General features: G+C 43.4%; 2 protein-coding genes across 2 annotated transcripts in view; both read left to right on the forward strand.

The window, feature by feature from the left end:
- The window catches only part of IFNLR1 (interferon lambda receptor 1), a gene marked incomplete at both ends in the record, with an annotated part of 13,697 nt that extends 5,419 nt beyond the window's left edge, over window positions 1-8,278 (forward strand). The window contains 4 exon segments of the mRNA XM_081961941.1: window positions 1,704-1,852; window positions 3,594-3,768; window positions 4,814-4,935; window positions 7,454-8,278. Of these exon segments, the coding sequence (XP_081818067.1) occupies window positions 1,704-1,852; window positions 3,594-3,768; window positions 4,814-4,935; window positions 7,454-8,278 (1,271 nt within the window).
- Window positions 8,167-17,522, forward strand: part of IL22RA1 (interleukin 22 receptor subunit alpha 1) — a 34,891-nt gene continuing 25,535 nt past the window's right edge. Inside the window, exon 1 of the mRNA XM_081961940.1 lies at window positions 8,167-8,290. Within this exon, the coding sequence (XP_081818066.1) occupies window positions 8,278-8,290 (13 nt within the window). The 5' untranslated portion in view covers window positions 8,167-8,277. The remainder of the gene's footprint in view (window positions 8,291-17,522) is intronic.

The following is a 17,522-nucleotide window of genomic DNA, read 5'->3' on the forward strand; positions in this document are numbered from 1 at the left end:
AAACACAATTTCATTGAAGGCCGCATCAGAGTTGTGTTTGACCTGGGGGAGACATGGTGGGCGTGGCTAGCTCAACCTCACTCCTCTCGGGGCCTCCTCTGGTGGCCTGAGTGCTTCTGCCAGAGAAAACAGGTTTCCCAAACTCCATTTTCAGCTGCCACAACCTCCTGCAACCCTCTGCCAGTGAAAACGGAGTGTGTGCCAGCCAAAAACGGAGCTTGGAAGCCTGTTTTCTCTGGCAGAAGCACCGCCGGCCAGTTCTTCACTGTTTCCAGGATGGCCTTGCGGCCCAGATCTAAGTACTCTGTGGGCCGAATCCAGCCCCTGGATCTTGAGTTTGACACCCCTGTTCTAGAGGGTCCAAAGATTTGGCGTGACATCAAAAGTGACACAGCAGGTCACCTGTGACACACATGTCATGGGTTTGCCCCCACTGCACTGGGGTTTGTAGCTGAGCTGCTTAAGGGTGTTCTGGGAGAGAGTCTACATTCTCAGCCTTGAAAAAGTAAAGACAAATGAGTTGTGGCTTTATGGAGAAGGTGGAAGATCCAGCAGGATCCTTTTGAGCTTCTGAATGATGCAGAAAGAAGAATGAGGGAAGCCTCCTGAAGCCTCCAGAGGGAGAAAAACTGCCCAATGTGCAAACTGGAAATCCGTTCCCTAACTTCCGGTTTGCGTGTTGGGTTGTTTTTCGCCCTCCGGAGGCTTCAGGGAAGCCTCTGGAGAGCGAAAAACGGCCGGAGATGAAGGCCAAAATTAGCTGGACAGCACATGCATGCGTTCTGGAGCTGACAGGACAATGCCTCGCATGCCCTAAGAAATGGCTCCATGTGGCACATGTGCCCTACGTTTGCCACCTCGGCTCTAGTTGTTCCTTTGCCTCACTGCTGTCCAGCACCTGATCACTGCCAGATGGCCTTGGCCCCATCTCTGCCTCTGACACAGGGCTCTCGTCCGAGCCTTCCCCAGACTCCAGGACTGGCCCAGGCTCCCCCCCCAACCTCCTCACTGTCTGACTGCTGGTCGCTGGTGAGCCACAAGAACTCCACTCCACTGTATTTGCTCTAACCCATGGGTCGTCAACCTGGTCCCTACCGCCCACTAGTGGGCGTTTTGGGATTCCAGGTGGGCGGTGGGGATTTAGGAGGTTAAAACCTCCTTTTGAACTAACGCGCGCGAGAATGCATGCGTTAGGGATTTCGGAGGTTAAAACCTCCTTTTGTGCGAGTGGGCAGGCAAGTGCAAGCGCGTGCACAAGCAAACACGTGGGAAGAGGAAGGGGAGGAGTAGAAACTGTTAGCAGGGACAGGCAGAAGCGGAGCAGAGCAGTTGCAAAATAGGAGAAAGAAAAGGCAGGAGAGAATTGTTATTGGCTAATAATAATAAGTGGGCTAACTAGCTCAGCCTCAAAGATCTCATTAATCACTAGTAAAGCTAATTTCAATTTACTTTATTGTTTTCTAATTAAACTTTATAAAGTTAAAAACATTATAAACATGCATAAAGTAGAAATAAAAAGATAAATGTATGTACATTTCTTTTCTTTTTTTAAACACCCTCCTTTCTAAAAAATATTCCGCACTTGCGTAAAAACTGGTGGGCGGTAAGGAAATTTTTCCATCAAGAAAGATCCATTAGTGGGCGGTAGGTAGAAAAAGGTTGACTACCACTGCTCTAACCATCTGCCTTGTCTTTTTTTCCAGTGCAACTTGCACCTCCAGTTCTCAGAGCAAAATATACCCAAAATATCATCTTCGTGAACGTTTCTTTCACCTACCCTTCTTGTATGAAGGACGTCTTTCAGTATCTGACATATGATTTGGAGATTTGGAGAGGTGGATTGCAGAAACCGGTGAGCCAGAAAACGATGCTACACTAATTTCTCCTCTCTTGCAGGTTTGCTTGGAAAATATTTCTTATATTTGTATCCTATGCTTCTTCTTCCAAAGCTCTTCAATTGAAGAAGCCTTTTTTTTTTCCATCATGACTCATGAAATAAAATATTCTTTGACCATATTTGCTCTCCAACAATGGAGGGTTTGCTTAATTGTGAAGAGCTGCATCTCCTTCCTTCTTTGATGGATTATTCGGAAATAGTAATAATAAAGCATTTACTAAAGGCAAGAGTTAAAATAAATAAAAATAAAGGACAAAATAAAGCCAGGGGTTCATAGCCTGAAAGGTACATTTGTTGCCACCTAGAAGTCAGGGACACAGTGGCTCAGTAGCTGAGACGCTGAGCTTGTCGATCAGAAAGGTCAGCAATTCAGCGGTTCGAATCCCTAGCACCATGTAACGGAGTGAGCTCTCATTCCTTGTCCCAGCTTCTGCCAACCTAACAGTTCGAAAGCACGTTAAAAATGCAAATAGGAAAATGGGAACCACCTTTGGTGGGAAGGTAACAGCATTCCGTGTGCCTTCGGCGTTTAGTCATGCCGGCCACATGTCCACGGAGAGGTCTTTGGACAGCACAGGCAGCCCTCCCAAGCTCCCTTTTCACTGGTAGAGAGTTGCAAGAGGCCGTGACAGCTGAAAATGGAGCTTGGGAGCCCACTTTCTCCGGCAGAAGCACCACTGTTCTTTGCTATTTCTAGGGCAGTCCCGCAGGCCAGATCTAAGTATCCCGTGGGCTGGATCTGGCCCCCGGGCCTTGAGTTTGACATCCATGGGATAGGGGATAGACTTCTTCCACCATTGCTTCCCAGAAACTGATGTTTAAAGTCTGCTGCCTTGATTCGGGAGTTAGGCAGATAGTCAGCATCACTAGCAGCCCTTGATAACCCGATGCTAACTTGGAGGTCATTTCTCATATCAAAAAGCAGTAATCCACAGCCCTTTCATCTTCATCTTCCTCCTTTAATTATTAAAGATGAAGAAGGAGAAACCCAGGAAAGGGAAGTGCCAAGTCTAGTGCCCTGGGTCTGTCTGCTGTGCTCCTTTGCCAGGGTTCCTGTTGGGTTCAAGTCACTGCTTGCTTATTTCTAGGCTGCATAAACGGATAGAATCAAGATCACAGAAAGTGTTAATATCACTTTATAAGGCCTTGGTAAGGCCACACTTGGAATAATGCATCCAGTTTTGAATGCCACAAAGAAGATGGCGTTGTAGAAAAGATGTAGAAAAGATGTGGAGACTCTAGAAAGAGTGCAGAGAAGAGCAACAAAGATGATTAGGGGATTGGAGGCCAAACATGAAGAACAGTTGCAGGAACTGGGTATGTCTAGTTTAATGAAAAGAAGGACCAGGGGAGACATGATAGCAGTCTTCCTATATCTCAGGGACTGCCACAAAGAAGAGGGAGTCAAACTATTCTCCAAAGCACCTGAGGATGGGATAAGAAGCAATGGATGGAGACTCATCAAGGAGAGAAGCAACTTAGAACTAAGGATAAATTTCCTGACAGTTAGAACAATTAACCAGTGGAACAGAAGTTGCCTCCAGAAGTTGTGAATGCTCCAACACTGGAAGTTTTTATGAAGATATTGGATATCCATTTGTCTGAAGTGGTGTAGGGCTTCCTGCCTAAGCAGGGGGTTGGACTAGAAGACCTTCAAGGTCCCTTCCAACTCTGTTATTCCTATTCTATTTTTCAGGTGACATTAGAGGACATTCACGACCCTTCAGTGGAGATCAACACAACAGACTGGCTTGATGGCGAACACTGTCTTCGTGCTCGAACATCCTTTAGAAATGGGGACAGAAAGTGGAGCAATTTCTCGGAACCCCTTTGCCTGTGGTTGAATGAAGAAGGTGCAGGAGGAGTCGGAGGTCTGGAGCTCCACTTTTCCAGTGCACTTGATCCATCATAGATCTTTATGCAGGATTGCAAACTTCCAGTTTTAGTGCACCAGTGGCCAATGCAATGCCATTAAAACATTTGTGATTGCTCTTTTGATGTAGACAAGAAACACACCAGGAATCAGAGAAGTCTGTGATGACTTCCTTCATTTTGAATCGTGAGCCGCCCAGAGTCGTTTGCGAAGATGGGTGGCTGTAGAAATGAAATACATGCATTCATGCATAAATAAATAAATAGATTTCAGGACAGAGTTGTCACCGGCAGCTCCAGAGAATTATCGGCTACATAGGTGCATTTTCTTGCTTATCACGGTTTGCTTTCTTACACTTTCCTTGCTTTTGAGGTGCAGCCCCTTTTCTTCTTGCCTCTGCTAGTGGCCTGGAGCAAGGTTACCTCCAGTTTTGGGACTCTTGTTTGGGTACTATACAGGGGTGGTATTCACTTCCCTTCCCTACCAGTTTGCAAATGTGAGCGCGTGTTCAGCCTTCTGTGCATGCACTTTTGGCGAAAAAAGGGCCTAAATGGGAATGCCATAGAGCTGCTACTGGTTCGGGCCAACCAGTCCAAACTGGTAGAATACTACCTCTGGTACTATATCTCTCCCTCCTATCTCCCTCCATTATAGTAACTATAGGCATTATAGTTACTGTGATTCTCTCAACAAAGATGCCCAATGGCTATCAGATTTGAGCAGGACAGTAGTTGGTTCACAGAACAAGAAGATTGCCTGCCAAAGGTCCTATTTTGGTCCTCAGCATCACCAAAGAGAGCTAGGAAAGATTCTTAGTTGAATCTTTGGAGCCTAGGCCAATAGGTGATATTGTTAGTTTGTGTTAAACTGGAAAGTATTGTTTAGCTCAGCCTATTTGTACCTGGTGCTCTCTAGAGTGTTGGACTTCAGTGGCCTGACTTCAGTTAGCTGGGTAATTAACAATTCTATTGTTAACTTCCTATCTATTGATATCTGAACAATGCATTTTAGTATCTCATAATTGCTTTTTTTTTCTTTTCCAGTAAGAAAATGGGAAAATGTTGCCCTTCCTTTGCTTGCTGTATTAGCCAACTGTATTGGTGTCGCCATGCTTCTCTTCTACTACAGACACAGAAGGAAGCAAGTTGAGATGCCTTCAGCTTTGGTATGGGCCGTATGGGAGGTTTCCGGGATGAATAGGGGAAGTTGACTTCCATAACAGTGTGCATATTTTCATACACAGAGCCTGCACTGATCTGAGATTGATGTTACTTGCTTCTTGCTTAGAACCCGGGTTACATGTTCTGTTGACATGATCATAGTTAAGTTAAATATAGTAGCCGCAAAACAGGGGGTTCTAAAAGAAGAAGAAGACAGTTAGCAGAGGAAAGGGACCTAAGAAGCTTTCTTTAGTAACTAAAGGGAGTGACTATCTTTGAGAAACTGTCTGCAGGATAGCCAGGACTCATCTTGGCCTTATCAACCATCATTTGCTAAGTACAGAAGAAATATCAGTAAAATTGATGACAAGAGATTGTGAGAGTTGTGCTTCAGAACATCTAGAAGGCAACAAATTGATAACCTCTGCTGATTAAACCATGTTCACAAAATTTGCTTGCTTGTCTCTTAGCCAAGAGTGCTGATGTTGAATAAGATCACTGATCAGCAATTCTTCCAAGAATTCAATTGTTTAATATAGGTAAAGGTTCCCCTTGCACATATGTGTTAGTCGTTCCCGACTCTAGGGTACAGTGCTCATCTCTGATTCAAAGCCGAAGAGCCAGTGCTGTCCGAAGATGTCTCTGTGGTCATGTGGCCAGCATGACTTAACGCCAAAGGCGCATGGAACGCTGTTACCTTCCCACCAAAGGTGGTCCCTATTTTTCTACTTGCATTTTTACATGTTTTCGAACTGCTAGGTTGGCAGAAGCTGGGATAAGTAACGGGAGCTCACTCCGTTACACAGCTCTAGGGATTCAAACTGCCGAACTGACGACCTTTCTGATCTGCTGAGCCACCATGTCCCTTGTTGTTTAATATATCCCATGATAAAGATTGGCCTGCATTGTGGACAGATGTTTAATGTTATCATTGTACAGTCCTTCAGAGATATCTCGTTCCCAGCCTTGTGCCCTGACACCTTTTTAACTGAGGATGCTAATGTGGACCTAGAGCAGGGGGTCCCCAGGCGAGGCAACTTTAAGACTTTTGGACTTCAACTCCCAGAATTCTACAACCAGCTGTCTGGAGAATTCTGGGAGTTGAAGTCCACAAGTTTTAAAGTTGCCAAGTTGGAAGACCTGTGACCTAGAGGTTGTCTCGATCTTAAACAGTTGCTCTGTCACTGAGCAGGGTGAGCTTTGCTCATATAAATGGGATTCATAACTGGCATTTAGCAGCTGGTGATCTTGGACTGATGACATCTGATGTCAATTATTCCACTCTTGAGGGTATCTGGTTCCTATCCACATTAAATTCACCCAGAGGTCCCCCCAAGTCACCCATCAGAAGGATCCCAGTGGGTTTAGCTTATAGGAATCAGATTTATGGAGAATTCGGATTTAGCATGGTGTATTAATAAGTGCAAATATCAGTTTCAAATTAAAATGGGCCATTTAAAAACTCCAGTTATGATCTTTAAATGATTAACTGCATTCTCATGGTGCTATGTCAGTTGTTCTGTTTAAATTGTGCACCCATTTAATCATGTAATCTTAGACTTGTTCCATTTCTTAAGCATGTTTTAGCAGCAACTTAAATATATATTCTTTAACAGATGTTCTGAGTTTTGTTTCACGAGCATTTCATCTGTTCGGATCTCTAAATAGGGCATCTTTTTCTGGCTCTGTTTGAAATATGTTACTCAAAGATATTGAAACCAGTGAGAGAAATTCCTTAATTTTGACTCTCTCACCTTAACTTCCTTGCCAGGGACTGCAATGCCGATCACAAACAGAGAAGACGGAACAACCTTCTCTTTTTGAATAATGCATTTTACGATAGAAATACCTTTACAATTATCTTAGCTTTATGTCCTGAGCAAATTCTCTGCATCCTTGAAAGAAAATCGAAGCACAATTCATCTTCTTCACGATCACGGCTATAGAAATAAATTCCGAATTATCAGAAGCTTTCTCTGAATCAAGAAAAAGCATAGCCACTTCCCCCTTTTTCTGGCACCTGGCAGCTCTTCCAAGTGTTATTGTTTCACACCTGTCGTCAAAACGGTACTCTACTGCAGTGTTTCCCAACCTTGGCGACTTTAAGTCCTGTGGACTTCAACTCCCAGAATTCCCCAGCCAGCTATGCTGGCTGGGGAATTCTGGGAGTTGAAGTCCACAGGACTTAAAGTCGCCAAGGTTGGGAAACACTGCTCTACTGAGCATTCTACGGTCAGACCCTACGATATAATTTGTGAACCATTAGGGTGAATAAATTACTGGCTTAGCCGCCATCTTAAATGAATTCAGTTTAACTTCCAGATCTTGTTTTTGTCGAATGAGCCTAATTATACTTTTCTTCTAAATTTCAAGTCATGTTTTTGATGTAGCTAAGGCGGAGGTCCATTTATGTTGGTCTGCACCCATTCTTGTTAGCTGCTGTTCTTACTTCCTGTTTCTCGGTTTTTAAAAATGAAAATGTGTCTCTCTTCTTCCTTCCCCACTTCTCCCTTCTCAAATTAGGATTTTTCTAAGTGCCAGCACCCGAAGAACCTGATGGAATTTGATGAAAGGGATTTGACCCAAAACAACGTCCGCTTTATTCTGCAACAGAAAACCACACCTGTCCTTTTAACTCTTTCGGTGGATTCTTTATCAAAAGAAAGTGAAGAGAGCAATGATGAAGATGATAGTACTAGACACATTCCTTACACCGAAACGCATCGATTTCAGAAGAAGGATGAAAACTGCTCAACGGTTGGCACTTTTCCAATATGTTCCAGCTCTTCTTCTGGATCTGGTGATTCCCAACTAAGTGGAGAAAGCTGGCTAGCTTCAATGAGGTCAAAGCCCTTTTTTACAGCAGAATGGATGACAACGGATGCTTCTTCCGGACTCATAGAGAAGACTTTCCTTTCTGAGGACTCCATTATGGATGAATCTGTTAGCTTTGCAGACGACTTCTCAGCTGCTAGTAGAGAAGGTCAAGGAATTACAAGCAGAGATGTCGACTTTTTCAACCAATTAATGCTCTCAGAGAGTCACCACCACTTGCACTTTTTCACAGGTTTGGAAATCAGAACTGGAGGAATCCAATGCAGAAGTATTTGTGCAAGTCTAGCAAACTCACAGACATCTCTTTGTAATGAGCCTGAAGGGCAAGTTATAGAAGAATGGAGATGTGAAAATGACTCTAGCAATTGTGAGGCTCTTCGGCTGGAAAAATCTGTGCTTGATGTGTCTTGCAAAGACAGGGTTGAAAATAGAGAACGGGTTGGAAACAATACTCTGAAATCTACAGGCCACACTTATCAACCCAGGCAAGGACATTACATTTCAAGAAACTGATGCCAATTACGGGTATGTATTCTAAGAGTAGAGAAGATCTTACCATGATTCCTCTAAAAGATCCATGGTGAGAGTTGCACTTTAAAAGGACAGGTATTATAGTTCCATTCTATTTCTAGGTTGCCGTATTCGTCCATTACATCTTATCTTTAAAAGCAAAACAAAGCAAAACTGAATTTTCCTAAGTGAAATTCCATCCAGATTGAAAACCGCCACAGAAGTTTTCATTGGGGATTTTGTCATGGGAATTGGAATTTTCTTATGGAGAATTGGAATTCTTGGAAAAGTGAGTCTTCTTTCCCAGCTGAGTATTGGGATGTTCAGCTTAAAAATGTCTATCATATTTTGGATATCCATGTCCGTCTCTCCATTTGTGAATAGTTGGATATGTTTGAGAATTGGAATTGAGAACAGGAAAGAGAGAAGTTTCTTGTGGACGTGTTAAGCATTGCATTGTGTAAGCTAATCCAGACTGGTGGTGTTCTTTTAAGCTGAAAGGCACACTTTCTAGAATGGTTGTTTTCTTGCAGGCATTTCATAACCCAACTAGATAACATCATCAGTGCTAGGACCCCCTAACTGAAGCATTTCAAACCAAGAGCCACTTTCAGATTCTAAATATTTTTTATAGAATGTCTTTGTATTTATATGCCTTCATTTATATCTCATATTGAGATTGGCATGTTGTGTCTCATTGGTCGGGGCAACAAAATTCATGGATCGTTGTGGTTCAGGGTTGAAGTGTAGCTCTTTGGTGCCCTCTGAATTGATTGTTTTCTGCAGACATTTCATTACCAAACTAGGTAACATCATCAGTACTAGAGCTAGCAGGGATAACGTTTGATAATGAAACACCTGCAAGAAAACAACCAGGCTCAGAGAGCACTAGGGACCCCATAACTAAGGGTTCACTTTTGTTTTTATTTATCTATGTATTTATTTAGAAAATTTATAAGGCTGCCCACTCACTCTCAGTGGCTTTGTATGGATTACGAGAAATAAAAACCCCATATAGGACAGTAAAAACAATTACCTCTTTTACAATAAAAACAAAAGCCCCTTTGACAGGTTTCTGCTCTGTCAAATTTATATCCCAATTTTAAGTAAATTACTTGGATATAAAAATGCTAATTGGTTTAGAGGCAGAAGGGGAGAGGATTGGCGTTGTTTCTTTTCACAGCAAAAACTCTCTAAATATCCTAGCCCAGGACTTTCCTTGTCAAACGCTTCTGTTTTTTCAGCACTTCCTTGACTGACTATGCAATGTTTCATGGTCCATGAATGTTCTAAGAGTGGGAGACAAAGAAACATCCATGTTTGCAGAGAGCCTTCTGTAGATAAAGGTCTTTTTTTTCCTTGGGGAAAAAATTGTTTCAGAAGTGAGTTAGACCTTTTTCTTGAGCAAGGATATCAAGGTCTCAAGCTTTGTCAGGGGATGTTGGGGGTGTGATTTCACCCAATTGATGTCAATTCCTGTTGTAACATAGGAGGTGACTTTGATCTGTTTAGAATACACCCAATTATTTATTTATTTATTTAATTTGACTTCTTAGTCGCCCCCTCTCCCCCCAGGGATTCGGGGCGACGTACAATAACAACAATCACAACAATATAATATGGAGGAGGTAGAAAATAAATAAATAAATTACAGTACTTTGAAACAATTAAAATCCCAATGACAGTTAAAATTTAAATTAAAATTAACAATTAAAAATGCCCAAGAGGTGGAAAAGCTCTAAATTTAAGCCAGGCCGGCTAGTCGGAACAGGTGGGTCTTCAATTTCATACGGAAGGAGCGGAGGTCAGTTGTTGTCCTAATATCTGGGGGGAGGTCATTCCAAAGGGTAGGGCCCATCACAGAGAAGGCCCTACTCCTGGGCGCCGCCCTCTGACACTCTCTGGAGGACGGCACCCGGCTCCTCTTGTTCATGTCTCAAGAGAAGGCACCCTTTACTTATCTAAATCTGCTTTTCAGAGTCTCTTTTAATTTTTCCTCACCAAGCTGAGGGCATGGGAAATCACCCTCCTTATCTGTTTCCCTCTATTGGGTGTCTTCTAGACATTTTGATCTCTGAAAGTTTCGCAGTTAGCCTGTCTTAAGAGAGTCAGAGCAGTAGTGTGTTCCTATCAGTTTAGACCGGTTCGTCCAAATTTGTAGTAGTTTGGTGGCCTGGGTCGCTGGAACCAGTAGTGACCCAGGCCTGCCATGCCCCTGAACCAGTTCTCCCGCAGGCGCCGCCATCTTGTTTTTTGCTTCTGCGCATGTGCAGAGCAATTTTAGTAGTATTATGCATACATATTCAGCATGCACACGTCACAGCCCTGAGCGAACCAGCAGTAGTCTTTGCTGGAACCCATCACTGAGTCAGAGGTTACCAGGTAGGAGATGTGGCCCATATGCACTTACGGCATTTTAACGGAGTTTACTTAAGGGATTTTATTGCAATAAAATTTTATGTGCAAATATGTATTTCAACTAACTCTTGAAATCCCTCTTATTGACAGTATTGGCTTGCTTCAATGAAGCAACAGTTTCTTCCTACATGAATGGGCTGGAAACTAGTCTTTATGTCTTAAACGAGACAATATTACTGTATTAAGCTAACGAACCCTAAATTCATTGATAAATACGGCGGCAACTAAGAACTCCGTATGGACTTTCCAAATGTTGCTGCTGAATGGGAAGATAGAGCAATGAACTTCTCTTGAACCCAAGTTCCCTTCCCAATTCAGAAAACTTCAGTTATAATTGTAGAAGATAAGTTGTAGAAGTTTCTCAACCTTGGCCTTTTTAAGACTCCCAACACTGGAGCTCCATCACTGGAGGACAACCATTTGTCTGGAATAATTTTAAGTTTCCTGTTTAAGCAGAAGATTGGACTAGAGGACCTCCAAGGCTCCAACTCTGTTATTCTGTTAAGTCTTTGACTCCAACAACAAGGCTGGCTGCGGAATTCTGGGAGTTGAGGTCCACATACTGTATCTCAAAGTGGCCAAGGTTGTGAAAACACAGGTCTAAAGGAAAGTGTTGGTCTTGGGAGGCATTAGACTAGCTTTACCTGTTGATTTTGAAGAAAGTATTCAGAGGGAGAGGTTCTCATCAGAGGGGACATTCAAAGAAATTCAACATAGTATCCATAACTGTAAACAAAGCCCTACTCTTTTTACCTGGATGCAATGTAGGCGCTTCCATAAATTCCATAATTTCATATTTTGTGCTCATGAATGTAACTTGGTGAACAAACTTCCCAAATTAATTTTCTAAAATGCAGTAAAGAAGACTCCTGCACACTAAAGGGAGTTCTTTGAGCGGGTTGATATGAAACGAAAGAGTCCTCATATTTCCAGAGATTTATTTTTGTACATCTTTCCTCTTGTTTATGTATATGCACTTTGGTTAATTGTACTGTTTATAAATACAAATTTTAAAATGCATAGGTGTGTTTATATTTATGCGAGTGTGTGTGTGTGTTTGTTGGGGGGGGGGGTATTGTTGTCTTATCCCAAAGCAGTTCAGAGTAGGATAAAGTCTACAGGAATGGGCTGCTACGGGTTCGGCCGGGTTTGGGAGAACCCATAGCTAATGTTATGGCTGGTTCGGAGAAGCTCCAAATCCCACCCCTGGCTGGCCCCACCCGCCCCTCCCACCCTTCCCAAGAGTCTCCACGCGGCCCGTTTTGGATGCAAGGTAAGTGCAGGGCCCGCACGGAGGCTTGGGGAGAGGGATAAATGGGACTCCCGGAAGGGAGGGCCTCCAGAGTCCGGGGAAGGCAGTTTTCGCCCTCCCAGAGGCTCAAGGAAAGCCTCCGGAGCCTGGGGAAGGCGAAAACGCCCCCCCCCCCCCGGATGTGGTGGTGCAGCACTGACTGGGCCACGCCCACCATGGCCACGCCCACCCAGCAATCGGGCAGAGAACCCATTGCTGAAATTTTTGAAGCCCACCTCTGATAATCTACCATGAACAGATTGCAGGTTGTCCTCAATTTACGGTCATTAAGCATGATGACATTAAGCATTTATCTCCTTTTCTGCAGTGGTCTTTAAGAGACTAACGATCCCCTGTAGTAGATGTGTATTATTCCATTTCCCAATTTGGGAGTAAGGAGAGAACAACTCTGCTTAAGGGAGGACTAGAACTCAGGTCTCTCTGTTCATAGTGCAGCATCTTAACCAGTTGCAGGCTGTGGGACTGAAAAGACTGAGCTGGCCAGATTTCCCCCGCCCCCACTGTCTGTCACTGAGTGAGGACTTGAACCTGGGTCTCCCTTCCCTTAATCCCACACCTTCATTGCCCCACCCCTCCTGTGTGTGTCATAATTTCATCTCAGACAGGAAGAGCCAAAGGTTATATTGAGAACCAACTTGAAAAGAGACAATGAGTCACCGAGAGGGAATATCAGTTAACTTCTCCGTAATTTGCTTCTGTGCTGCATTTGAGTCTCGTTCCTCCTTCCTTCTCTTTCCCAGCTCTGAGCCTCCATGGCTGGGGGTCAGGAGGTTTTCTTTTGATTTTAGACAATTGGCGACTTTTTAATTAGGTTGGAGAGGACCCGTAGTTCTTGGACTTACAACACTTTGTTAGTGACTGTTCAAAGTTACTGCAGCACCGAAAAAAGTGGCTCATAGCTGTTTTTTACACGGCTGTTGCAGCATCTCCATGGTCACATAATCAAAATTAGGGCGCCTGGCAACCAACTCATACTTATGACGGTTGCAATGTCCTGGGGTCAAGGAATCACCTTTGGCGAACATCTGACAAGCAAAGTCAATAGGAAAGCCAGAATCACTTAACAACCGTATTACTAACTTAACAGCTGCAGGGATCCACTTAACAACTGTGGCAAGAGAGGTTGTAAAACGGGGCAAACTTCGCTTAACAATTGTCTCGCTTAGCAAACAAAAATGTTGGGCTCAGTTGTGGTCATTAAGTGGAGGACTACCTGTAATTGGGATCTTCACCCATCTTATTGTTGTAAAAGGAGATGTTATCGTTTTGAATAATAAGAGGATTGCCTGTCTCCACAGCTAATTGTTCCCAAGGTTCACCTGGTTGGGAGATACACAGGTGTTTTGTTTCCCCTTTTAAAACAAAGTCCAGATAGGAACTGCAATTGTGCAATTGTAGTTGTGTTTCTTTTTCTGCACACTTTAAAAGGCAGGACACGCTGCACGCTTTGACAATGCATTCATGGATGCCATTTTGACTTTTTTTTGAACTTGCAAATGCAGGAACTCTCTGGGCTGTTGAGGAATAGGAGAGTGTGATAAAAAGGAATCGAGATAGTAGTTGCAACTATGCAGCTACATCTTCCCTGTCTTGAATTGCAACAGTCCAGAAAAGGAGTAAGGCTTCTGTTGTGGCCCACCAGATTCGGTCAGTGAGGAGGTTGGAGAGGAACATGGCCAGTCCTGGAGTCTGGGGAAGGCTCTGATGAGGGCTCTGTGTCGGAGGCAGAGAGGGGGCCAGAGCCGTATGCCAGTTATCAGCTGCCTTCAGAGTCAGACAGCAGTGAGGCAGACGAACAGGTGGAGCTTGTTCCCAGTGTGTGCATGCCCAGAGTTGCCAGATTAAAGGAACGGCTAAATAACAGCTAAAGACTTGGGAGTAAAGCCACAGGTAGACAATGAACGGCCCCTCCTAGAGGAAATAAAAGAGGAGCGAAAGGGGAGTGGAGTTTTCAGGAGACAATTCGTTCGTTTAATTAGTTTGTGACTCTCCGAGACTCCTTGCCAAGTTTTGCAGATGTTGGCCTGGCACCTCTCCAAACCAGATAAGGTCTGTGACTGTAAATCCTCCCTTGAAAGACTTTGTTGGATTTGAATGAGCAGAAGTCACAGTCCATTAATAAAAGGGTTTTTTGTCAGGACAAAGAGTTTGCTTCATGCTCTCGAGAAACCTCGGTCAGAACAGCTTCAGTCTTGTGGTTGTGGGTGCCATCTTGGCTTTTCCACCCCACTTTAGATGCCTCTGAAGCCATTCTGAGCAGTCCCAATGGCCTAGCTTCCTGCTGCTCCGATTGACCTGCCTTCCGTGTTTTGGAAGTGGATTTATTTCCTTCATTTAATTGTTACAAGTGCTCTTACGTATCCTTGGCTTTGTTGAGTCTACTCAAATGTAATCTCATTTCTGAGAATGACTGCAATAAGGCCGAATGATCAAACTGTGTACTGGTTCCCAAGGGTTCAATGAGGGGGAAGGTGGTGGTTTTATTTGGTGTGTCACACTCTCGGTGCATGCGGGCAGACGGGGGGCCTAACAGGTAAGGTGAGCTCTGTACCTATGAACAGCGCAGGCTCTGCAAATTACACCTCCACAAAGACACGAAAACACCTACCTTCCCGTGATGTAATATCAACGTGGTAGGATTGCATCAGAGAAAGCATCAGCACGATGGAATCTGATTTGCATACAGGTAGTCCTTGACTGACAATGTTATATTTAATGACCTCTCAAAGTCTTTCATACAGAACTGATCCTTGCACTTACAGTCTAAGCATCCCCAAAGTCATGTGATCAAAGTTCGGGAGTTTGGCGACCAGCATACATTGATGAGGGTTGCAGCACCCTGGATTAAGGTGAGCGTCATTTGCAACCTTCCCAGCTGACGAGCAGAGCCATTGAGAGAAACTAGATTCACTTACTATGCGATTCACTTAACAGCCACGGTGATTGGCTTAACAACTGCAATTAACAACAATTGGCTGAAGAACCATGGCCAAAAGGACGTAAAATTGGGCATGACTCTATTAACAATCTCCTTGCTTAGCAACGGAAATAGCAATAGCAATAGCACTTAGACTTATATACTGCTTCAGAGTTCTTTATAGCCTTCTCTAAGCGGTTTACAGAATCAGCCTCTTGCCCCCAACAATCTGGGTCCTCATTTTACCCACCTTGGAAGGATGGAAGGCTGAGTCAACCTTGAGCCTGGTGAGAATCGAACTGCCAAATTGCGGTCAGCCGGCAGTCAGCAGAAGTAGCCTGCAGTGCTGCACTCTAACCACTGCGCCACCACAGCTCTTCTTATCCAATAGTGGTCATCAGTTGAGGATTATCTATACCCATGATGGCGAACCTATGGCATGCGTGCCAGAGATGGCATGCAGAGCCCTCTGTGTGGGCACATGCGCCATCACCAGCTGCTCTTCGCAGGTGCCGAAGCGCTGGAAAACGGCTTGAAAAATGTCCTGGAAAATGCCTTTGAAAACAGCCTGAAAATGACCCCCCAAAACGGCCAAAGAACTGGCATGCGTGCGCCACCCAGTTGGTCTTTGGGCTTCCAGCACTCCGGTGCATGCATATGCAGGCACATTATGGTTTGGGCACTTGGTGCTGAAAAGGTTTGCCATCACTGACCTATACATATCTTAAGCATGCTTATTTGAAGAGGGGAAAAAAACCACCCACTGCTGCTTGTAGAAAAAGCATTCTGCCAGGTAATCTACTGCCTTAGACTGAGCACAGAAATATCTGAAATCTAGGCTCCCGTACAAGGTGGGAAGGGGGGGGGATAATTAGATTCATAATGACAAAAGAATGATGCAATTTTTCCTGCCTCTTTTTCCGCTTGTATTTTTAAAAAAGAATTTAAGAACACGGAAACATTTTGTGAGCATCTGTCACTCATTTATGAAACAGCATGAATATAACTAAAGAGCACAATGCTACAGGCATTTAAAATGCAACCCCCCCCCCCCACTGTAAGCTCTTTTAAATAAACTTTCCATATCTTATCGGCATTGATTTTTTTTAAAAACAAACTTTTCTGCTGAAGTCAAACATGTTGAAATCCATCTCTCCAGAATGGATCTTTCACACCTAAAATAGAAAACACAGAAACAGTCACATCTCCAACATTTAGATTGTAGATTCGGATACATACAGGCTAGCCTTTTTGGATCTAAATGCCATCTGTACAGCATCTTGTAGAAATTCTCTCTCAAGTTCTGAGCTTGTGTAAACTTTACATTTCTTACCCAAATCTCTTCCCATGTTTCCATCATTATTGGTTCTTCAAAATTTTGTGCCCATTTTATCATACAATCTTTTACTAATTCTGTTTCTGAGTCTATTTCTATCAATACATTATACAACCTTTTTATGTGCATTTGACCCTGGTCCCTGATTTGTTTTATCAAGTTATCCTCATTTTGGATAATACCGGATTTCTGGTCTTTTTTCCATCTAGCCTGTAACTGACCATACTGAAACCAGGTTTGAATTACCCTTTCATCTCTTAATACATTCAAAGATTTCAACTGCAGTGCACCTCTATCCATACTAAGGAGTTCTGCATATGTAGTTACAAAAAACAAAGAAAGTTATTTTCTACTGGACCCAGCATAGTATTTTTACTAAATCTCACACCGAAAAAAAGCCACAGAAACTCAATTATTCTGCTTGGCTATGACTGGGAAAAGGCTTGCTAATACAGATAGTCCTATGACTTACAAACATTCATTTAGTGACCCTTTCAACTTACAACGGCACTGAAAAAAGTGACTTATGACCATTTTTCACACAACCGTTGCAGCAGTCACATAATCAAAATTTGGATGCTTGACAACAGGCTCATATTTATGACGGTTGCCGTGTCCCAGGGTCATGTGATCACCTGACCAGGATAATCAACGGGGTAGCCAGATTCACTTAACAACCGTGTTACTAATTTTAACAACTGCTGGGATTCACTTAACAGCCGTGGCAAGAAAGATCACAAAATGAACTGTCTTGCTTAGCAACAGAAATGTTGGGCTCAATTGTGATCATAAGTTGAGGACTACTTGTATTTGGGCTGGGGCTACACCCATTTTGATGTTGTAGAGCAAAACATGAGGTTGATAAGAGACATTTTCTCTTTAAAATAAATGCTACTTTCAGTGCAAAGCACAAGAATAAAACAGAGTAAGTCACAAAAGAGAAACCGGTAGATTAGTTCGTCCTGCCATGTTTCACACGTGTTTAATATCCCAAGGATCGTGTCCCCCAATTTTCTTCCCTGAAGCAAAATCTCCTTTTCTCAGCTGTAGGAACCACAAAAGGCTAATAATTCAGACTCCCCTCCCTCCCGTAACAAATCCTAAACCCAGCACCTTTCAAGATATGACACAAGGAGCCTAGGGGCACAATTAATTTCAATTAAATGCTTGAAATTCCCCATCATACTTGAAGATAAGGAAATTGGTTGGATGATTTCACTGAAATTCTCCCAGGAAAGGGAGAAATTTTCCAACCATTTCTTGA

The sequence above is a fragment of the Natrix helvetica genome, assembly GCF_964273705.1.
Source record: "Natrix helvetica genome assembly, chromosome: 9".
Lineage (NCBI taxonomy): Eukaryota > Metazoa > Chordata > Lepidosauria > Squamata > Natricidae > Natrix > Natrix helvetica.